At 39.0% G+C, this 24,132-nt stretch overlaps 1 protein-coding gene across 7 annotated transcripts in view; it reads left to right on the top strand.

Annotated features, from left to right (window-relative positions):
* Positions 1 to 2,907: 2,907 nt before the first annotated feature.
* The window catches only part of ELOVL6 (ELOVL fatty acid elongase 6), a 140,254-nt gene continuing 119,029 nt past the window's right edge, over positions 2,908 to 24,132 (top strand). Inside the window, exons 1-2 of one of the 7 annotated variants that reach the window (XM_058294110.2) lie at positions 2,908 to 3,125; positions 3,714 to 3,833. In XM_058294110.2, the coding sequence (XP_058150093.1) occupies positions 3,745 to 3,833 (89 nt within the window). In that variant the 5' untranslated portion in view covers positions 2,908 to 3,125; positions 3,714 to 3,744. Of the gene's footprint in view, positions 3,126 to 3,314; positions 3,834 to 5,040; positions 5,451 to 6,076; positions 6,236 to 24,132 lie in introns of those variants that run through there. The other 6 variants (XM_004476162.5, XM_071215093.1, XM_071215089.1 and 3 more) reach the window with 6 other exon arrangements.

Below are 24,132 nucleotides of genomic sequence, written 5' to 3' on the forward strand. Positions count from 1 at the left end.
TTGGCTTCTCTTTCCTCTGCGTACTGACTTCCCAAGACTCCAGTTTAAGTCTTCAGCATCAAACTCCAAGATCAAAACTCCTACATTAAAAGCCCTCGCGTCAAAAGCTCCAACTCTGTCCTTTGACATGCCTTTTATCTGTGAGTCCCCATTTACCATGGGGTACTCAATGCCCTAATGACATGGCACAATCACAATCAGATCCCCAATCATAACTCAATCATGGTACAGACCAGATTACAAGCATAATCCAATAATTCTTTTTGGAATTCATCAGTTATATCAAACTGCTACAGTACATTTAAGGAGTAATATCATATACATATTATATTGTGCTTTGCCTTTTTATTTTCCTTAAAAATAAATCTGAAAACTCTTTTGATATTGGAACCTATGTAACTATCTCTAAAGGTTTTAAAAGTTTTCATAATATTCCATTTAAAGGGTGGATATCATTTATTTAACTAGCCCCCTATTGTTTCCAGCGTTTTATTATTACAAACAGCACTGAACTAACATCTTGTACTTATATCTAGAAGATTTTTGTGAGTGTGTTCATAGAATGAATTCCTAGCTGTAGAATTATTGTTAATTATCATGCTATTCCACTCCTTAAAACCCTTTAATGTCTCCATATTCCACTGCAGTTAGAATAAAATCTTAAAACTTCTCTTTGGTTTACTAGGTTGCCATGGCCTGACTCCTACCTATCAGTTAGCCCTTACTTAGGCCCTCAACCCCACAGGTTCCTTCTGTATCTCAGGGCCTTTGTACTTGCTCTTACTTCTTACAGCACTCAGTCTTCATGTAGCTGGGCTCTTTGCCATTGATGTCTCAGCTGGGTCACCATCTCTGTGAGGCGTTTCACCTATCTTTTTTTTTTTTTAAAGAGGTACCAGAGATTGAATCCAGAACCTTGTATGTGGGAGGCAGGCACTCAACACTGAGTGACATCCACTCCTTGTGAGGTCTTTCAGGTTTAAATGAGCATCCTTATCCCTTCATGTCATGCTGCTTAATTTTAATCCTAGCACTTCACTCCATGTGAAATTATCTTGCCAGTTACCTATCTTCCCTACTGGAACATGAGCTCCAAGAGAGCAGACACATTTTCTCTCATTTCACACTGAGTCCCCAGTGCTCAGAACCATCCTGGCTGGAAGTATGTGATCAGGGAATAAATGGTCACAGGATATGTGGGTTTAAACTGGCATATGTGCTGCCAAATTGCTTTCAGGTAAAGTTACCAGTTTTCACTATCATCAATAATGCCTGTTACAAATACTCTGGCATGCACATGGTAATATCAAGCATTATCACTTTTTCTAATTTGTCCACTTTAAAGGTCAAGAAAGAGGGACTTTTCTTTCATTTTGGATAACTTTTCTTTAGAAGTTGTTAAGGACAAATCTATCTATATAACCTCAAATCTATCTTCAGAAAATAAGCAGGCCATCACGGACATGATTTTAATAAGAAACAGTAATTACATGAGAATTTCTCATCTTAGTTTGAAACTGACAAGATGACTAGTAAGATCACTGAATTTAAAAATTGAAGACTTTTAAGACAGAAGTAGTACTCATCTTTCTTATATACAAAAGAACATTTGCTAGATTTTCTCACTCTTGATTCCTTTCTCACTTCCCTCCCTACTTTAATTTACTTAATTATTCATTCATTTTACAAATATTTACTGATTGCTCACAGGTCCAGGCACAGTGCTTGTTTTTTCTCATCAGACCACACCTTCTAGCCAGATCCTGCCAAGTTTTTTGGTCTGGGCCTTATTTTCAAATTCACTCAGACTTGACTGCTTAAGTCTCTAGAATAGCAGGCCCTTTAATCGGATAGATAAGGATAGATAAGATTCCATACATGGAATATCTGTGATACCAATTTGCTAATTTTTTAAAAAAGATTTTATTTATCTCTCAACCCTCCCCCATTGTCTACTCTCTGTTCATTCGCTGTGTGTTCTTCTGTGTCCACTTGCATTCTTGTCACACAGCACTGGGAATCTGTGTCTCTTTGTTGTGTCATCTTGTTGCGTCAGCTATCTGTGTGCGGTGCCACTCCTGGGCAGGCTGCACTTTTTTTGAGAGGGGTGGCTCTCCTTGTGGGGTGCACTCGCACTCCTTGCATGTGGCACTGTGCTCCTTGCATGCATCAGCACTGCATGTGGGCCAGCTCACCACACCGGTCAGGAGGCCCTGGGTTTGAACCCTGGACCTCCCAAATGGAAGGCAGATGCTCTATCCACTTGAGCCAAATCTCCTTCCCAATTTGCTAATTATTGATCCTTTGATTTATATGATATTGAATTGGAAGTTTTTTGGCATTTAACTTTTCTTTCTTTAATTTCTTATTATGCCCAGTTCTCACTTTTCAGTGGTTCCAGACACCAGTACTTTCCCTGGAAACACCCTTTCTCCACCAAATTTTTAAGGCATAGGTACTTTATTATTTTTGTTTATAAATCCATTCGTAGATTAATTGATTATTTACTCCCGTGTGTCATATTTCAAGTTTGCTAATTTTTAGGGGGGAGTGATGGGGTATGTATGGAAGAGAAAATATTTTTCCACTCTGCGAAAATAGGTGTTGGCAAGCAAAGGTTAAAACGTGGACAGCGTCGCTGTGAGGCTGGAGGTTCAGTAGGGTTCGACTTTACATTTAACTTTCTTCTCAAACCGTATTCTGTTCCACCTACACGAATAAATAAACACTCATGCACGCAAATGAAGTTTTTACATTGGACCAGTTGGGTCAGTTCTCTTATCTGCTAACTTCCCTCCCCCTTAGTCACAGTTCATTAACTCGGCCCCACACCGTACACAAACGCTTCTCCTAACCCCTCTTCTGCCCTTTCTCCCTCGTAGGGTTCTAGACCCTTTCCATTCTCCCGGCTTCTCATCCTTAGCATCCCCAGACCGCACGTGACCCAGGAGCTCTGCGGGCCGCAGGGCCCACGGTTAGTGTGGAGTCAAGCCGGAGCTGCCGGGGAGCCGGGGGCGAGCGGGGAACACCCCGAGGAGGCGGCGAGGTGAGACGGTGGGAAGCTCGTTCCTTTCAGGTGTGATCCCAGGGCAAAATTTGTCTGGAGCTCTCCGGCCAGCCGGCAGGTAGGTTTCACCATTTCCCAGCCATTTACTAGTCCAGCTCGCCGGTCTACGCCCCTGGGGGCTGCGCCCCGCGCGCCGAGACCTCCTTCCAAGGCCGGGCGAGGCGGCCTAGGGACTGGGGACGCAGCTGACCTCGGGGCCATCTCCTCCCTCCCCGCAGTCCTCCCCCTCCCCCTTTCCTCCCGGCGTAAACAAAACTGTCCCCCCGGGCGGGAGAGGTCTTGCTTCTCTCAGGCTCTCCCTCACAAAGGGTTAATTTTTCCCATCGCACGAGGGGGAGGAGATTTCCCCGTAGACGAGTAAAAAGGGTGATGGACAAACGTGCGGGCACTAAGACCGCAAGGCATTCGTTTCCTCCTACGGTGCTCGCTCGCGCCGGGAGCCGGAGAGCCCCCGACCTAGGAGAAAGGAGCGGCGGAGGCGCAGGCACTGCTCCACCCCGGCCGTAGCTGAGAGGCGCTGGGAAGAGACCCGTCGCCCGAGACCCAGCGGCGGCGAGGGGGGCAGACAGTGGGGGCGGGTGGGAGGGGAAGCAGACAGGACAGCACTCGAAACCGAGCGCTTCACAGATTATTTTATTTCGTATAGAGAATACGTAGTGACTCCGAAGATCAGCCCAATGAACATGTCAGTGTTGACTTTACAAGAATATGAATTCGAAAAGCAGTTCAACGAGAGTGAAGCCATTCGATGGATGCAGGAAAACTGGTAGGTGATGCTTTCGCTCAGTCCCGCTCCCGGGAGCCCGCAGCGCCTTTCTGATGTGTCCTAACGTCGGTATTCCCTGTCCGGGAGTGAATGGAGCTCGGAATCGCGGACAGGGCGAGCCGATCGCGAAGTTCCAGGGTCTCCCGGATGCAGGAGACGCTGGAGCTGCATGGTGTGCTCGGATCTGTGGGTGCCCCTGTGCGAACCACGGCCACGCATGCATCTTTAATATAGATTATATAATATAGAACATACATTTGTGCATGGAGTAGGTGTCTGCGCGACTGGAAAGGCGGGAGAGATGCCACGGTCGAGATTTCCTACCTGTATTACCGCTTCATGCTCATCTAGATTTGGCTTTCATGCTTGGCCTCTCCCAAGTCCAGTGTGAAAGGCAGTGGAGGGAGGACCCGGTTTCCTACTCCCTTAACCCTCTCCCGCCCGCCGGAGGCGGCTCTGGTCCTCTCTCTCTTCCCATCCCTCGTGTCCTTCCTTTCTCCTTGCAGCTTCCCTATTTCATAGCCCTCCTCTCTCTGCCGCTCCAAAGCCCGCTTCTACCTTTCCAGTACCTCTTTCCCCACGCGTATTTCTTTCCGGTTTCAGAAAGAGACGGAGGAGAGGGTGGATATGAAAACTAACAAAAATGAATGAACCCAAGAGAGTGGAGCCATGCCATTATTAAGTTTCTGTTTCATGGAAACGCCTTTGGACACCTTCGCTTTAAATTCAGTGGGGAGCTGCTGATTGGAGATGGAACACAGATAAAGACCCCTCGGTCTTCACAGTCCTTGGAGGCTATTCCCTAGAAAAAGTTCTAATTGGGGAAAGCTTCTTTCTTGTTTACCTTTTGAAAATTCCTGTGTAGGAGGAGATTCGGTGTCACCTTGCAGTTTTTAGCAGGGGAGTCTCGCTTTCTTGTAGATAGAACTGTGGCAGAGAGCTTTCCCCCATAACGCCCCGATCTGGCGTCCGGTAAAGAGCAAGCCCCAGCGCGGCCCTGGGTAAGGTGGTGGCCGCCCGTCCCCGGGGACTGGGTGGGAAGGTCGGGCCGAGAGGGCTCCCGCGCGCCAGCGGATTCTGCCAGCCGCGTGCTCGCGCGCCCTCTTCAATGGGGAAACCCGAGACACGCGTTCCGGGCGGGGGACAGGAACCGTTTGGTGCACTCGAAGGGGATGCAGCAAGCTGCTGTTCAACTTCCTTTCTTCCCGCCTCCCGGAAGCCGGCGAGAATCCTCGGGAGGCTCAGCTACCCTTCTAGCCTCCTTCAGCATGGTTGGTTGTGCGCAGCCACCTTCCACCTTCAGCCCCCCGCCCGCCGGACCCGGGCCCGTGGGCCGCTTGTGGTGGCAGCCGCGCGGGGTCTGTCCCCTGCGCTACGCACGCCGGCCAGGGCCGGGCCTGCTGGGGCGGGCGCTGGGGCCACCGCGCGTCCACACTAGCTGCGGCGTGTCTGGGTTAGCGGAGGGTTCAGCGGGACGATTAGGGCCGACTGCCAGAGCCGGAGGCAAAGAGGTGAATGCAGGTTGCTCCGGGAGGACCGGGAAGTGCGGCCGGCACTTCGGTGGCGAGAGTGGGTTCCCTCTCTGGAGCCGGGCCGCCGAGGCCGAGAGCTGCGGGGGTAGGTGCAGAAGGTGGTTGTATACCACGAGGCTTTGTCTCGTAGGAGATTAAACCGTGAGCGGCCTCGGCGCTCCAGGAAGCTGAGCTCCTGCGGGCCCCGCCGCCTCGGGTCTTAACTGCTGAGGCACTTCCTCCTCCTGCGAAGACAGTGGTGCAGAAGTGGGGAGAGGGCGGTGGCTGGAGCGGGCGGGCGCCTGGATCCCGGCAGCTGACCCGACAGTGCCGGCGTCTTCTGTAGCGGTATTTGTCGTATCCCTCCCGCCACACAACCCGTGCCCTTCTTCCTTAGCGGCTAGGTTATGTGCAATGCCTTTTCTAACTTCTGCGGTGACCCCAATTTGCATCCTGGTTGAACCTGCCTTTCAGTAGTCTGCTTCCTCCTTCGGGTGGCTAATTCCATTGTTTGCCGGCGGTGCCCTGCACCTCAGTGGTCGATTTTCCCGTTTATTTACTTGTTGCGGTTTCTCTGAGGCCACTTCCTGTGCCTTCGGCAGGTACGATTTCCCGCGCAGCCGTCCCTGAGCCAGCCAGGGCCAGGCCCTCCTGGGACTGAAAATGTCAAAAATGCGCCACCTTATCTTTTCCTGTTGAGCTGTGACCACTGTTTTCATCCTAGCTCTTTATCTATACTTTCTGGCAATATCTTTTCCTGGCTTTTATTTCTATAGATGTCAGTGTCCTGCCAGACCATCGGCTCTTCAGGCTGTATCATTCCACTCTTGACTCCGCAGAGCAAAGCGGAATGCTTTGCACGTGGCAGCTGCTTGTGAAAATGTTTGTCCAGTGAGTTAAAAATGGTGATTGGTACCACTTTGTTATATGTGCTAACTAGCATCATTTATGAAAACCTAAAATACGGAGTTTATTAAATATACCCTATAATCCATATTCATTACCCTAACCTGTATTAATGGAATGGTACCCCTTTTTGGAGTGACGGCTGTGTAACACCAAAGGGTTTGACTGAGGCAAGTTTACTGCTTTGTTAGTGAATGATTGACCTGTTCATATTGGCTAGGCATGATCTTTTTACTGGTCTGGCAAATAGTTTTATTTGCAGATTAGAATAGCAATTGAAATGCAGAGTAGTAAGTGTATTTCCCTAGAGAATGATCCTTAGCTTCATATTGCAACTAAATGTCAAGCTAAAAATGTCCTGGGTAATATCTAGTAAATGAGAGTTTATTCCTTGAGGTAGAGAGGTAAATGCGTGCTTTGAGGTACAAATAGCATTTTTTAATTCCAATTTTACACTGGAAAGCCCTTGTGACTTTGCACTGAAAATAGAGATATTTTGTCCTCATATGTGTTGCCTGGCCTTAACTTTTATTCTCACAAATAGGTGGCATAATGTATAAGTTGCTAGTAAGGGAGCACAATTGCATAGTGATTGGTAAGGCGACATAAAATTCATTGAGTGAGGGAAGCTGGGCTCTGTCTTCTCTTTTAGCAGCCTGTCAGGTTTGTGCTAACAGCAGTGGATGCTAGTTTGCTCCAGTTGTAATTGTCTGACCAATGATGATTATCTTCTGATGTCGGCTGACACTGTGTTCACCAATAGGAAAGCAAGAGGACTGTGCTGACTGCTGTAACATTATGTATGCGAGGTGACGTCATCAAAGGGCTTGCCTAGAATCTCTTGAAACACTCCCCGCTCAAACGGCACACATCCAGTCTTTGAATGCTTTGCATATTTTTCTGACTCCCCGCACCGCCCCCCCCCCCCCAGGGGTGGCTATAAGGATTTTTTTGTTTTATGCTTGTCTTCTATATTATAAGATGGTGTAGGAATGTTTGGAACTAAATACAATCTAGCTGCAGAAACCTTTTTATTTACACTTATTTTTACTAAGAAAAAAGTGTAAAGAAATACTAGTTAAAAAGAATTGTACGTTTACATGTTCTTAGGAGGTTAAGAAAGTAATGCAGTGCACACTTGCAATATTAAAGAAGATAAAGATGCATTATAAAAAAGCATTATATTATCGATTAAACTTTTAAAATGTGGGCATGGTACTTGGATATATTTTTCCTGTAGTGATGATCTATGCATTGATACCTGAAATCCTTATGACCTGCTGCATGCATTTGTATAAGAAGGATGGCTGGAAAGTAGTGCAATCTATGGTCATGGAACAGAAAAAGCCACAGAGTTTCATTTAATGAGTAACATTATAACAAATACAAACTTGGTCAGCTGTCTAGGAAAATCCTGTGTCCACATTGTACTCGTTATGTTGCCTGCCACTTATTTTGAAGAAATCACAGCTCATTTTAACCTCAGGATTTACAGTCCTATGTGTGAGGAATACAGCATGTCATTCAATAAACTTTAGAAAGAACTGGGATATAAATGTAATAAACTCTAAATTGAGAATGAAAAGACTGAGACTCTGTGTGGGGAAGAAAAATGTAATCTATATTGTAATCCTAGAAGATAATGAAATGTGTGGAAACTTTGATCAGAACTTTCATATAATATATTTTTTAAAAGTAATGTATATTCATGAAATCCCTGAATATTTAGGATTCCCAAGGATGAAAGCCAATGTCACCCAATTTTTAATTATTATATTATTTATATATTTACATTAGATATAAGTAATATATAGTAGTAAAGTTTTTAAATAAAGTCTTTTTGTTAAATTGGAAGCTGAATTTTGTGGGCTAGACAGGGCTGCTTTTTGCTTTTGATGTTAGATGATGATGAGTCTGAAGGTGTCGGGTCACACCAGACTTTTAACTGCAAAACCCACTCTAGATCTAAGAGTTGCTTTGCCTACATACTTCAAAGAAGAATCCTTCAACTTAGACAGTGGAGAAACCAAGGGAGAAGGGGAAATACTTAGTAAGGTACAAAATAACTATCTAATAGTCTTTCACCAACAAAGATAAAATGCAGTGTGTCACTGTTCAGGCAACTCAAGAATTCAGTCTTGCTCCAGTGATCTGGATATTTCAGATACAAGTATTTTCTGAGAACAAGTTATCCAAAAAAAAAAAAATTACCTTAATACACTTAACTTTTCATGTATGGACACAGGTGAGTCTAGCTGTCATTTATTAATAGGAACCAGACATCAGTCCGCAAAGTTTGTCTCAGCTGTGTACTATTACTTGTCCCTAGCTTCAAATCAGTTCACTCCCATTTGCTTTCCATTTATCTTTGTTAGGAGAGCACAGGTATTTGCCTTAGGAAAGTTTACTAGAGAAGTTACCTATACCAAAGATGTTCTGTTGATAGCCCTAGGAAATCTGGATGGAAATGTAACATTTTTTAAATGAAATTTTAAGGCTCATAACTTCATTCCTTTATCATTATTCTGATTATTGTGTGTGTACGGGTAGGTACAAATATGATATTTGCATAGTTTTTTAGATTTCGGAGAATGTTAACAGCATCTACTTATTTTTTAATTCCAATAATTTTATTTTAGAGATAGATTAATCCTGTTTTAGACATTGTTGCCCTAGAGTAAAAAACATGAATTTGTAGTTTAAGTTGACTGTGAACATCTAAGTTCACACTTAAGTATTTATCATGATTCAATTGTATTTTGAGCATTCATGATTTTAGTTTTATTCCTAGTATACTGGAATTACGAGTACCTTCAGGAGAAATTTTGCTTTAGTCACTCACTGTGAACTTTTTGAAATTTAGTTTTTTAAGCCTGACTGCCCCAAAAAATGTACATGTGAAAAAGATGTACATTTATCTTTACTGAGATAAATAGGCATGCTGATTGGAAGCAATATTACTGGATAATTATTCCATAGTTTTCTACCTGTGGTTTTAATTACAGACTATAGTTAACAACACTGTAATGTTTTTGTAGCAAGAGCAAAGTACTATATTAATGCTAAAGATTGAAAAAATATGGGGTTTGATTTTGTAAAGTGAGTATCATTAGGCATTTTTCCTCTTCATTTTTTCAGTAGTAAGGAGACTTTGACTATGTCATGTAACTAATATTTGTTCATTTGTGTATGTTTCTGAACACAAATGGAACAACTCAGTTAGTAGTTGGAATGAGATGAGATAAAAGTGCCTAGATAGAACTTTTTAGGAGTAATGCTTCCGTAACTTGCTGAGCTGCCTTTTTCTGTTATTTTATTTTTTTGAATTTGAAATAAAGTTATATTAAAAAAAGAGAATTGTTGTTTAACGTCTATCAATACTTTTGTAATTGCCCTTTGTCACCTTTAATTATGCTTCCATCATAAAATATCCACACTCTCGTGTAAAACAGAATTTATGACACAAACAGATTTGGAAAAATTTCCTTTAAAGCTCAGAACTATAAAATACTTTACATGTTCTCTGTGATATTAGAATCATACACTCAGCTGTGGATCTACACTTTGGGAGTTTTTAGCCTGCAGCCAGTCTTTAAACTTTAGAACTTTATTTTTAAATTCATTTCCTGATTTTAAAGTAAGAAATATTTATTGTAGGAAAAAGAAATCAAAGCATAAAGCATGTGAAGATGCAGGAAAGACAAGTCCCTTTAATTCCTATCCAAAAAAAAATTCCTATCCAGAGGCAATCTCTGTTATTTTGCCATATTTCCTTCAAACTTGTTTGCAAAATTTGTTGGTTTGTTTGTTTTTGTTTTAATATACTTTAGATTATTCAATACTTTGCGGTAAGCTAAAGTATATTAAACATGTGCTCACTAACATGTGCCAGCATTGGCACTGGGCACTATACATTTGCTATTTTTTTACAACTTTTATGTTGCTCTTTTACATCATCACAATATGATGTTTTTTTAGGTCATTAAAACCCTTAATAAGTATAATTTTTGGTGGCTAGTTAATAGTTTATTATTTGGACTTAAATTTTGTAAGTCACCATTCCTTAATGTTGAAAGTAAGTTTCTAATATTCTGCTGTTAGAAATAATCCTTTGATATGATTATAATATACAAATTAACCTTTCCACTTATCTTATAATTTTATGTGGATAAATATAAAATTGTAAATTATAATGTCCAGAGTAATGATTCTTTTTAAGGTCTGTGGTACCCTCCAGCAGGGAAGGATACTCTTACTAGCGTTGAAGATGATCACATTTTAAAAAATATTTGATGGGTTGATATGTAGAATGTGCTACTCCATTGTTTTCATTTGTATTTATTTGATTTATAGTGAGATTCAAAAGTATTCCTTGTGAATTATCAGCACTTGCCCTTTCCTAATTAGCTATTTGCTTGTACTTAGGATCTATTAAGGATATTAGTCTTCAGTCCGGCATGTCTAATTGCAAATAATTTCTATAGTAGGGAGCAGATTCAGCAGCTAGTTCAGTATGTGAAATAGAAATATTTTTTCCATCACCATCTAAATTAATTTAAACAACTCTTTATCTCTTTATAAATAACCCATAGGTCAATAGATTCAGGAAAGAAAGGAGGGAGGCTAGGAGAAAGGAAGATAAGTTCTGACATTTGGAATCATCTTGCTAACTGTGAATAGAGAAGCATTTGTCTCTGACTTCCTACTAATGTTTGGACTGATTTGCATTTAGTTTTCAGTTTTTCACTGGTGTGATGAGTAATCACTGGGGTATTAGAATATCACAATTAAGCCTATAGTCCCTGGAGACAGCGTGACTATTGAAATCCTGGTTTTACCACTTAGGAGCTGAGTGACCTTTGGACAGGTTAATTAACCCCTACTCTCTACTTCAGTTTCCTCATCTTTAAATTGGAGAAAAGTATCAAGGTTGATGAAGATGGTGGCAATGGAATCTACCTTAGCAGGTTGTGAGGATAATTGTGAGCATGCCCAGCACATACAATTTTATTATTACCATTACTGGCTACAGGCTACACCATAGACTCTATGGGATCAAGAGGGAGAAGGGAGGCTGTATGGAAACATAATACATAATTAAATTCCTGTCAACCCAAAATGGTTGTGTAATCAATTCTTCGAACACCAAATAAGAGACCCATTATGTAAGAGCCATTGGCAAGGGTGAACACTGAAGACAAAAGAAAACATATGACCTCAGTTTTACTTCAAGAAATGTATAGTCTACTTTGAAAGATCCTGGCAGGAGAAAACATTGTCAGTATAAATGGGTTATTTCAGTGTAAGGCCAGCTCTGCTGTGAACATTTGGAAACATTTCCAGAAGCTTTGCTTTATTTTCATTCACATATAACACATGCAGTGTGATATATAGGCAGTCCAGGTAATAGACACTGATTACTAATTTATTTCCTTAAAAATCCTGAGATTATCTCATTTAATAACTCATTCAGCAAAAAGTTGATAGTCTTTGTACATATTGTATATACCTAAAGGTAAAATCACTCTGTATCAATCAATGAAATAAGAATGGTTGAAAATATGAGCTTGCCAGTATATGCTTCCAATAAGTCTTTGGACATTGTTTAAGACTTTCGATTTCAGTGAAAGAGGCTTGGCCGTTTCATTTCCTGGTAGAGTAAAATAAGAAACTAGTTTTCTCTCATAAGCCTGATTTATGGCAAACCTGTGGTGGAGAAATCTTTCAAGTGAAGGCCTTTTAATGGTTGTTACTCACGGGCAGGTAAGTCCATTTAGGGATTCACAGGGGATGGAGGAGTGGGGAGCTGCTTTTCTGTGTTTATTAGTTCTGCTAAGCTCCCTACCTTCTCTGCGATAAGAACAGACATGAATCCAGCTATGCTGGTAGGGTTGTTTTATAACTAGCTTGCATGCTGATATTTAGGTCATAAGGGGACTGCCCCTGGGGCCCTGCCCATTGCAAAGTGACTCCCTTTTTTGATCAAGTATTGTAGGTACTTAGAATTTGTGGTTTTAAAACTTGCAGTTTTGATTGTTAGAAAATGACCCAAAGGCCCAGGAAGTGAAGTGGTTTTAAATTTTCTGGGGTCAAATTTGAGAAGCATCCATTTGTGCTTTCTCTCGCTGTATGGTAGGTAGTAATCTGGTGGACATGTAGAAACTTTATGCCCTCGTGAAAAGGGGCCCCACAAGGAGTGCAAAAATGTGTATTCATGATGATTGCCAAAAAAGAGGTCAAAGAATATTGTGATGCTTAATCAGAAAACATATGTGGCAATTTATAGATTAAAGGAAAATTTAAGAAAGTATGTACCACTTCACACATTTAAAATTTCTCATCTTAGGTTAAAATTAATTAATTTTTTAAGAGTAAAAGGTAGAATAAACTAAATGTTTTATAAAATGAGTGAAGATGAAGGCTAACTACAGTATTTCATGATGTGATAATTAAATAGTGATTTTATGTAGTAATAACTTTATGAGTAATAAGGAAGCTGAAATAAATCACTTTTGTATCCATGGTTTTATTCAATTGGCAGTTTCAAAAGATACTCGAGGTACATTTAAAAAGATCGATGGCACTAATGTGTTTTGCTCCTGGTCATTCTGAATTCAGAATATCCCAATCGGAGCGAAGTTCACTCTTGACCGACACATGTGCAAGGCTGGGAAGAAAAGAAACTCTACAGCTTGAAGTTGGCTTAATTTATCAGTAAAGGAAACTTCCCTTGAACCAATTTTTAAAAATTACTTCTCTGTCTGTAATCTGAGGTTTTTACAACATGGGCTGATCGCCATAGATAAATTTGGGGCATGTCTGTCTTTTGTAAAATGAGAGTTCTATTGTGAGCCCAGGGATATTTTTAGGCACTTTTAGTAAAGAGTGTGTATGGGATGATGAGGATCTCATCTTCACTGTCGTTAAAGCTATTCACGCATGAGCCCTCCTTGGGAAGTCTTCACCCACCTTCAGGCGTGTGTATATAAAGACCTCTGGAGTAAAGTGAATGTGATGGTGGAGTTTCAGAATGCATCCTGATGAATGTGGAGGATCAAAAGAAAAAAAAGTGGAGATCCTCATTCTACATTGCATCCTACATCATTTGTACATTGGGACTAAAAGGAAAGAGACAGGCTATCACGTGGCTTAAAATAAGTTTTCTCGATAACAGGGAAAGTTATAGGTGATAGTATTTGTAAAGTGTGTGTTGGACATTGGAACTAGTCTCCCACCTGCTAGAGCAATTCCTTACTCCTCACTTGTCCATTCCATTTGGGGCTGCTCTGGTTGCTCTGTTATAACCTGAAAGTTATATCCTTATAAAGTTTCCTCTGTTAGTCCTGCTTCTGACTCTACTGTATTTTATCTCCATCTCTGCATGATAGTCATGGATGTACTTGAAATTTGCTCTGTGTCCTCTCTAAACTTTCTAAGCTATTTTTCTAACTGGTAATCCACATGGATACTTTTGTGGGGAAAAAAGGATCTCTTTTGGTCTGAACAATTAAATATTTCCTACCAGGAAACTACTAAATAATTTAATAATTATATACCAAAATTTGGCACTTACAAATTAAAATGAGCAAATATTAGAGAATAACTGGTGGTTCTAATTCAGTATTCTGTTAAAAGGCTGCCACACGGGTACTTTGGAACATTGCAAAGCTCTGACTGTGTATATGACATTCTGAATATTTTAAGGACATTGTGTTTTTAGTGAACCACAAGGGTTGTCTTGAATTGCAGTTGATCTTTAATTTCATGCATTCATATTTGTAAAATACTTTTTTAAAGAACCTGTGTTTTTTGATGGCCAATCTTGTATGTGGGTACAGCACTTAGGTATTTGGTTTTTCCCCGATTCTTTGTGATTACTGAGTTCTTTTTCCACTGATATGAGGGAAGGTTGGGGTGAAAAAAAAAGTTTGAGAACCAAGTTCTACTTCGACCAGTGACCATTATTTAACCAGATATTTGGGCCAGATTGGGCTGGAGAGTTTGTTTCCACCAAAATTCACATGCTCTGACTTTATCTCAGATTCAGATGTAGCAGGTCCAAGGTGAAGCCCAAGGAAGTGCTACTGAAATTTTCTCAGGTGATTCTTATACTTGCCTTTAGTGAGAAGCACTGCTCTGGATTACACTGATTCCATCCACAGTCTTTGGGTCTGTCTTCTCAAACCATTGAATTCACAAACTGAATTCCTCTTCTGCTGCCAAACCTCTCTACCCCTTTTGTCTTCTACCTGGGATCAGAGAATAACCATGCTCAAGCAGAAATCCCTGCCTTCTCCCCTCCCACCTCTCCTCTAAATCACAACCAAACCCTGTGGGATCTGGTTTTCAGTTCCTTTTCTCAGAGTTCATTCTCATTGCCATTGGTCTCCTTTGCTCACTTCCCTACCTTGGTTCTCTTCCAGCATTATCTTTCTAAGCACAGATTTGATCATAGCATTCTTGTGAGTGAAAATCTACAATGGTTTCCCATTATCTGTAGGACAAATTCAAATTCCTTTTAATGATTTGAAAGACTATTCAAAATCTGGCTAAAAATGTTCCTTGCTGTGCTTATTCCACCTCGAATATTTTGAATGAGAATTCTAATGCCTTCCTCCTCCACCCTTCAAAATCCATTGCCTCTTCTTTTGTGGTTTTCTAGCACTAGATTCATAAACAGCTTAGTATTTTCTCTTCTAGTTTTAAAATCAGTGCCTATCGCAGAATCTAGCATGTATATTCATTCACTTTCAAACGTATACGATTTTATTATCCAGTATATATATTTTTGTCCTTAATTGAATCAAGGGAGACTGCTCAGGGCCTTATTGAAACAGTAATATTACTTATTTTATTCTCTCCATTTAATCTTATTTTTAAGAGGAAAAGGTATTAATTTGGCATAACTAATTCTTAGTGAATCCATGCTAATTTTAGGGGATTATCAGTCCTTTTCTAGGTATTCAAATTATCTGCTCCAATCAGAAAAAAAAGATAAGCCTTCACTAAAGTGGAGGAATGGACAAGTTGTATGCATAAGAAAGGCTAAAAAGGAGGAGAAAAAAAATGCCAAATGGTAAATTTACTTGTGTAATGGATCTGTTTTTCAGTTTCTATAATCTATTTATATTATTTTCTGGGTATGTGTGTGTGGTGATATTTGCTTGTGGTTTCATTTTTCTATTTCTTGCAATAACTATAATGTACTTATGTTTTTTTAAGGACAGATACATTTCATTTTACAAAAGTATATGTATAATATCTGGTGTTAGGTAGCAAACCTGTTTTTTGACATGCATTTTTAATAAACACTAAAATAAGGAATAAGTTAAACATAAAGGCAGTTTGTGAGGACATCAAACTGCACAATCTTACTCCAAATAAATATACTTTATCAGATTAAGGTAGAGATAAACCATACTGTTGTTATCACAACAAATTTTCCTCTCTCTTTTGCCAATAAAACTATTTGTTCATTTCTTTAGTAGTAAAGGGTCATACATCTTTCAGTAAGGGAGGGTGACAAAAGACATTAAGTTGACTTTGGCATTATATCTTTTAGATATGGGCTTAGGAATGTATCTAATGGGGCAGAGGTTCCCCAGGGACAATAGTCATCTAATCTAATAGACCTAAAAGATTAAATATAAACCTGTCCCTAGAGAGAAAAAATGAAGAGTGTAATTGGCTCTGGGACCTTCTGCCCCCTGGAAACAGATGCTGTACACATACCTGGAAGATATCATTAACACATATATCCAGTACCGCAGAATGCTTGGGAGACTATATCTGATTTAGAGGAGCTAGGAGGCTTTGTTACTTTCTGGAATGTAGGTAATAAGGGGCACTCTAGTCCAGAGATCATGGGTTGTGGATCCAAGGAATCTGGATGTCTGATTGGGTTAGAAGTCCTAGGAAGTTGGTTGGGAATAGCTTGACAGGAATGCTTTGTGGAGCAGATCTTATGGGTCTTGGGCGTTGCTTTGGACCCTTGTGTCCTCTGGACTTTTTTAGAGAGAAACGAAAATGGGGAATGATCTTCAAGTCCACAGAGGGTAGTTTTTTGTTTGTTTGTTTGTTTCCCACAATATGTTAACTCTAGTTGGCCAGGCTAGCCAGGATCTAGGAAGTTAACCTGGATGTAGAAAAATTTGGCATTCTATTCTAATCTTTTCCTCTCCATTGTCTCAGCTTTCAAGAAAAGGGGCACAAGAGAGATTAGAGAAGAATGTTCAAAATTATATGGGCTATACTTTTGAAACATCTGTGAATGATGATTCAATGATATCTTTTGGTTTTATCCACTATTGAAGAAAATTTAAATAAGTGTTCCTTTTGGGTGCAAAAGAAACAAATAATAGTTTAGAAACATCTTAGAGTAGCAAAAAATTAAATATTAAAATCTAAGGAAAATATTGCATAATTAATATTTTCTAGGCATTATTAAATGAGTTTTCTAAAAGCATTGACATGTTAATACTATTTCTTCAAAGACGTCTTGAAATAAATGTAATAATTCAATTATTGACTTTCTTCTGTAACATCATAAGAAAAGATATATTTATCTCCTTTCAAGTAGTTTTTTTCCATTAAGTGAAGATTTTCCCTATTATAGAAATTCTTTTTTTTAAAGATTTATTTATTTATTTATTTCCCCACCCCCACCCCGGTTGTCTGTTCTCTGTGTCCTCTCTGTCCGCTTCGGTTGTTGTCAGTGGCATGGGAATCTGTGTTTCTTTCTGTTGCATCATCTTCTTGTGTCAGCTCTCCGTGTGGGCGGCGCCATTCCTGGGCAGGCTGCACTTTGGTGCTGGGCGGCTCTCCTTACGTGTCGCACTCCTTGAGTGTGGGGCTCCCCTGTGTGGGGGACACCCCTACGTGGCAGGGCACTCCTTGCGTGCATCAACACTGCACATGGGCCAGCTCCACACAGGTCAAGGAGGCCCGGGGTTTGAACCGCGGACCTCCCATGTGGTAGACAGATGCCCCAACCACTGGGCCAACTCTGCCACCTCTTTTTTTTAATTTAAAAACTCCCCCAAAATATAGCATAAGAAATTATACCTATCTTTATATTCCACAGCAACATTTTAAACTTCCTAATATCAATATCAAAACTTAAAAAGCTTACAATGTTCTGGTTAGAGCAACCTCTGTTATTAAGTTGATACTGTTCCTTCCGTTAGAGAATAAGTGCTATATGATGGTATATTTGACCTTTTAAAACACTAAAACAAGAATTTTTACATTATAAACTTCTGATGTCTGAAACATTAAATTTTTTTGCGTGTTTTAAATGCTTGATAAACATTTAAATTTAATTTATTTTGAAAATACTCCAATACTGCATAATATGAATATTATAGTAATTTTAAAAATAAGACTTTATTGCGATCAGTTCATTTTAAATTCAGCAAATGTTGAATCTAATCTCTCCTTTTGTTCCACTGTGACAGTAAGAAGAGATCAACACACCATAACTGCTGTTTTGGGCTTCGATGAGGACATTATGGATAATTCAGACAAACCAGGGGTTAGGTTTTTTGGTTTTGTTTTGTTTTTTTCACTTGCACTACCTAGGTGAAATAACACACTCACAGTGGAAAACTACATGGAACTGAACGAAAGACTACTGTGTTTTGGAAATTATCCCATGGATAAGGAATGGAAAGTTCAGCCTTAAGAGATCTGAGTTCATTATCTGACTAACTTTTTGTGGGAAATATTTCTTCTCCAAAAAATATTTGGTGTTCAGGAGCTCCAATTTCCTCAGCAATACTAAAGAGATAAGGAATAGGGGTTCAGAAGCTGGTGAACTCTGCTTATCCCACTCTCTTCTCAGAACTGAGTACAGAAAATATCAAATAGTAGTGCAACTGGATACCCTGATGCCCCCTTCAGGATGAAATTTTACTCTGTGGAAAGAATATAGGCCCTATAAGTTTATATTTATCATATATATAGGTGTTGTAATTGATTTAACAGTTTTCTTCAAGTAGTTACAATATAACAGCTCCAAATAGCTTATTATTAAATTGTAAGCAAAATCTTAGGATATTTGGAATGTAGTTAGTATTAATATAAATATAAATTTCATTTATCTTGGGTCAGACCATCAGTAGTTGCCAGTTGTCTTCAATAATTAGCTTAAATTGTTTTTTTTTTTCATTTGGAATGAAAAAGCAATATTCTTGCCTTCTCAAGTTCAACTGGGTTTAAAAATTTAATATTTTGATCCTATTTTCTGAAATTTATGTATGTATTTTGCTTCATCTTAAATTGTACATACTTGGAGGCCTAGAATTTGATGATATACATATTATTATTATTTTCCTTAAGATTTTACTTCATATTAAAGAAGTTCTAGGATTTACTCATTTTTTAAATATATTTTTTATTTAGAGAAGTTGTGAGCTTACTAATCATCTAAAATGTGCAGAATACCCATACATCATCCCTCCACCAACACTTTATGTTGTGGAATATTTGTTACAGATTATGAAAGAACACGATCAGATTACCACTAACTATGGTCCATAGCTTACATTTGGTATATTTTTTCCATGTACCTCCTATTGTTAATACTATGTATTAGTATTATAGATTTATTTTAGTTCATGAGAGAACATGTTCATATTTGTGCTACTAACAAGTGATCTTCTACTACATGGTTCACTATTGTACAGTCCCATGCCTTATACAATCTATCCAAAGTGTACACTCAGTAGCTCTCACTTTCATCACATCGTTGTGCAGTCATCACCTCAATAAATTTTTGAACATTTTCCTTAGTCCAAAAGAAAAAATCCTATACTTTCCCCCATTATTTAATGTTCAACATTGTCCTTTTGATAAAGCAAAGACATTTTACTATCACAAAACCATTTTTTAAAAAGAATTAACATCTATCAGTTGTAATTTCTGCTTTCTACAGATAGGCCTGGAGCAAGTAATGAAATAATACATTGTAGAAAATGTGAGAAACTTAAGGAAGCAAAAAAGAGAACATAAATGTCACTTTGAGATAAAATGCTAACATTTTGGTGCAGTCCTTTTAAACTTGTTTTTCCTTTGATCCACCTCTATGGATGGATTGATCCATCTCTTTGGATCTTTTGTTTTTCTTTTCTTTTTAACTAAAATATCATAGTATCCATGCTATAATTTTCTATATCCTGGCTATTTTTATTAATATAGGATGGACATTTTCCCATGTTGTTAAATATTTCCCACACCAAGTTGTAAATGGAAGAATTAGTTTTTTTAATGTAATGTTCCAGCTAACGTGAAAAGACACATAACACTTTTTTCATATTTCATATTATTTTCTGATTCTTAGAAGTCAGGAAAAAGAAAATTAGTAGTTTTAAAAGACCTAAAAAATGCTTTGAATAATAGTATTAAACAGGGTTTTAAATTTAACCAGTGATGTGAAAAATTCAATAAATTTTAGATTTCTTTCTTTCGTGGATTATGTCCTTTTTGGGTTACACCCATCAATTTGCAGCACACAGTATACTCACTCACTGTGGTAGTTTGCCAGGGCTGCTGTGACAAATACCACACAATGTGTTGTCTTATACAGTAGGAATTTATTGTCTCACAGTTTTGAAGCTAGAAGTCCAAAACCATGCCAGACTTTTCCCTGGTGTCTGTAGTGTACAGGTGGTTTCTTGCCAGCAATACTTGGAGTTTCTTGGCTTTCGTCTTTGCCTCCAACAGTGGCAATGTCCTTGGTCTATTCCTGTGGCTTCCTTTGACTTCTGGCTTCCACTGACTAACTGCTTCCAAATTCCTGTCCTTATTAGGACTCCAGTCTTCTATGCATTAACACCCACCTGATTCCATTTGGCCTCGTCTAAATAAGATCTTTGAAGAGCCTACTCACAAATGAGCCTGCACCTTAACTAATAGTAACAACTTCAGAGGGCCAGTATTCAAATGGATTCCTGCACAAACAATCAGGGCTTAGGACTTGACATGTTTCAGTTCCCAACACCCACCAACCTAGTAACTGTGGTTGAGATACTTGCGACTACAAGTAGCAGAACTCAACTGTGACTTAAAACATGAAGACATATAATTATTTCATATGGTAATAAGTCTGGTCGGAAATTTCTGAGACCTTTTCATGGTTTAATAATGTCTCAGCGATCCAGGTTCTTTCTGAGTTCTGTTACGTCATCCATAATGTGTCCATCACCAGTCATCTTCGCACCAGCTTCCCAGGCAGAAAGGAAATGGGTGGGGGCGGGGTGGGCAAAAGATTTTTAGCGTTCTTGTTTTTCAAAGAGAAGTCTCCCAGCCGACTTGCTCATTGTAAAATTATGGAATGGTCCGCTCTTTCTATTGCTGTAACTTAATCGCATTGACAGGCCTGGGTCCCATGCCTCACTCTTGGATCTTTTGCTGGCACAGGGGCTGGAGAATGCTTTGCCCACACTTAGAGTGTTCATGACAAAGGGATTGATAGCCTTGAGTTGCTTATACCAGTCTTGATTCATCTTTAGGGCTAGGCACATTGCCCTTTTAGCAAAGGAGGAGGATTGGATTGGCTATTAGGTAATCCTCCATCATACTGCCACAGGAACACAGGTCCTGAGAAGAGGAAAAAAAAAAATTTAAGGCTGCAATAAAATATACAGGTACGTTTTACATGACTCTTCACATCGTATTTTTTTTTAAAGGAAAAATTGATTTATTCATAGTGATGTTAAATATAAATGTAAATTACTGTAAAAATAGGGCTGTAACTTCTAACTTTCTGGTGGAGGACAGAAGTTCAAGAATAATGTCTAAACTAAGTATTAGCATATTAAGAAAAAATTGTTTATACATTACCTGACATGAAATTACTAAGACTTGACCCAGCATTGACAAGGTGCTAGGATTCCTGTTGTCAGAATATAGCATTCTTCTTGAGTTATTCAGTATATAAACTCAATACAAATATTAATCTTCCAAAGTGAAGCACAGTTTATACTACTCATTTGCTTTATTATATGTGCTGGATTGTATCACTTAACAATACTAATGTTATATAGGGAGACTATAGTATTCCAAATTTGGTCAGCCACTTCCTAGCTCTGTAACTTTGGGCAGGTTACTTATCCTCTCTGAACTTTTGTTTCCTCATCTGTAAAATGAAAAAATGCTACTTACCTGATACAGCAGTTGCATTGATTAAATGAATTAATATATATAAAGCATTTAGAACAGTATCTGGCAAACAGTGAATGCTACATAAATTTTAGTTCTATTATTATAGATATTAAATGTATCAGCATTTAAAATTTTACATAGTACAGCCACATCTCATTGTCTTCTCATATAACCCTGGAAGATAGGAGTTTTCCATCTACATTTCCAGACAGGAGCATTATACTTTATGTCCCAATTATGTATGAACCCAGCAATGATTCTGTTTATCTTTTTCACTGTTCTAATTATAAATTTTACTTATGGTGTCAACAGTAAATTATAATATATATGCAGTTTACTGTCTCCAATTACACAGGCCATAGAATCGCTTTAGAAATTAAGAGGAGAAAGGAGAATGGTTGACCAAGAGCTAAACAGGTATCCTAGGAGTTAATTCCAGTCCATATGAATAATTATGTGCATTCTCTGCATTAAATTCTTGGGATGGGTTTAGATTCATAGATATGCCAACTCTGGAGTTAGAGAAAATGTAGGTAAAGATCATGGTATACTGTGTGATGGTTTCCTGTACTTTAAATATGTTCTTATACCAGTTGTCTTTGCATCTGTGACTAGATAGATGTAGTAAAGGAAAAGCCGATTCAGTCTAGTGAATTTGTGTTGACCCTGTAGGAATATCATGCGTAGTGCATGAGGGACTCTAAGGCCAATAGAGAAGTCTTAGAAAGTCCAATCTGATTCAGTAGAGCCACAGGCAGAGATAATATCTGAACACCAATGTTTGTGAAGTTTTTGAGGATTTTTTAAAAAATTCATATTCCAAAGTAACAACATTCATTATTATGGAAGTGTGTATTTTAAATGGCTGCATGACTTTATATCCTATTTTATTTAAAATCTTTTGGGAGAGCAGATGTTTCACCTGCTTTCCCAGGTTCGGTTCCCGGAGCCTCCTAAAAACAAACAACAAGCAAACAAATGAAAAAACCAACTCAGGGGAACCGATGGGGCTCAGTGGTTGAGCACTGGCTTTGCACATACTAGGTTCCAGGTTCAATCTCCAGTACCTCAATAAAATAAAATAAAAATTTTCCTTCGGATTTTCACTGAAGATAATGTGGTTTTTCCCTATTTTTTGCCAAAGCTTCTAGCAAAAGGACAAACCAGTTAATCAAGGCATTTTTCACAGTTCAAGAAGTTGATTTGACAAAATGCAGCCATAGTCTAAATGATATGGACTATTTAGTTACTGGATGAATTACTTTACAATGGCCTCCTGCAGATCTACAAATCAGGTAAAGAATCAGTCCTCATCAGGTCTAATAAAGTTTTAGGTGATGGTTAGGAGTCTTTTGAAATCTTTCAGACATGGATGCTCTAAGTTGAGAGGAGCTGCTTGTGGGTATCATTACAGACTTGATCAGAACTTGGAACAGTTACTGCCATCCTGGGACTAATGCTCAGAGAGCACCTTGGTCTGCTGGGGTCACATACAACCTGCTTCCAGTTACTGCCTGCTCCTGTGCCTTGACAGACCAAGATCATATTTCCCTGTTTGTGTTCATTCTCATGCTTGACTGAGTCACACCCAGCAATTTGTGCTATCTGGGCGGAGAAGCAGGTCAGAGGTCCTATTTGAATACACAGATAATAGTATGCTATTATGGTGCTACAGGGTGTGCTTTTTGTACTTTCATACACATACCTGTAGGTTCATTTGGCAAAGGGCAGACTGGACATATCACTCCAACATGCATTGTGGGAAGTCAGGGTGACTCTAAATTCTGCTGCTTTAGGACCTGAAGAAAAGGAGGTTTGGGGCATCTGGGTATTTTTGGTATTTTGTGTTTATTTTCCCTGCATTATGTAGCATAATGCTCAAATGAAAAGTGGCCATATTCCAGAAGAGATATTTCTGTTATTTCACTCTGACAGCAAGAATTGTAAATACTTCAAATAATTATGCAAGTATTTAGCTATTTATTTTAAGCTAACCAAAAAGCCAGAACACATTTCTCAAGGAAAGGAGGAATTCACTCATCTTAAGCAACTAAAATCAAATGAGGGTTGTATTCAAGAAGGCCCTTCCAAAAATCTAATCCACGTATCTGGCACAGATTTGTAACATCTACCTCTAATCCCTGAACCTGAAAGAGGTGTTCAGTTGTGGAAAGTAAAGTTAAATTTCAACCCCCTATTTTGAAAGGAAGCACCTATGCTTAGCAGTAAAAAATACTGTTTTTACAGAATACTGATGAGGCAAGTTTTTCTCATATAGAGAATCTGTCCTTTCAAATTTAAATCAAAAAGCATGCCTTTAAGGCTGGAGATTAAATATTTCATTAAAGAGGAATTAGGTAAAAAAATTTGTTGTCGTGTCCTAAGGGAAAATCCAGAGAGAGTAGGGGAAAAGGATGGGTAGTTCCAAAGAAAAGTTTCATTGTGGGAATATAAATAATCAGTTTCTCTCTCTCTTACAATTAAACAGTGCCAATTTCTACTTTCTTATTGTTAGATCAATTTTACACACACTAAAACAAAATTAAAAAACGTGCAACTACATGTGTACATGTATGTATTTACACACAAGAACACACAATGCAAAAGTTGTCATTGCATTTATGAAAGTGAAAGGTGACTGAAGTGTGTTTGCTGGAAATGGGTAATAGCTAACAGTTATTGAGAACTCTGAAAGGCTGATTTATGACCGGTAAGTCTTA

Source organism: Dasypus novemcinctus, chromosome 1, assembly GCF_030445035.2.
Source record: "Dasypus novemcinctus isolate mDasNov1 chromosome 1, mDasNov1.1.hap2, whole genome shotgun sequence".
In the NCBI taxonomy this organism is placed as follows: Eukaryota; Metazoa; Chordata; class Mammalia; order Cingulata; family Dasypodidae; genus Dasypus; species Dasypus novemcinctus.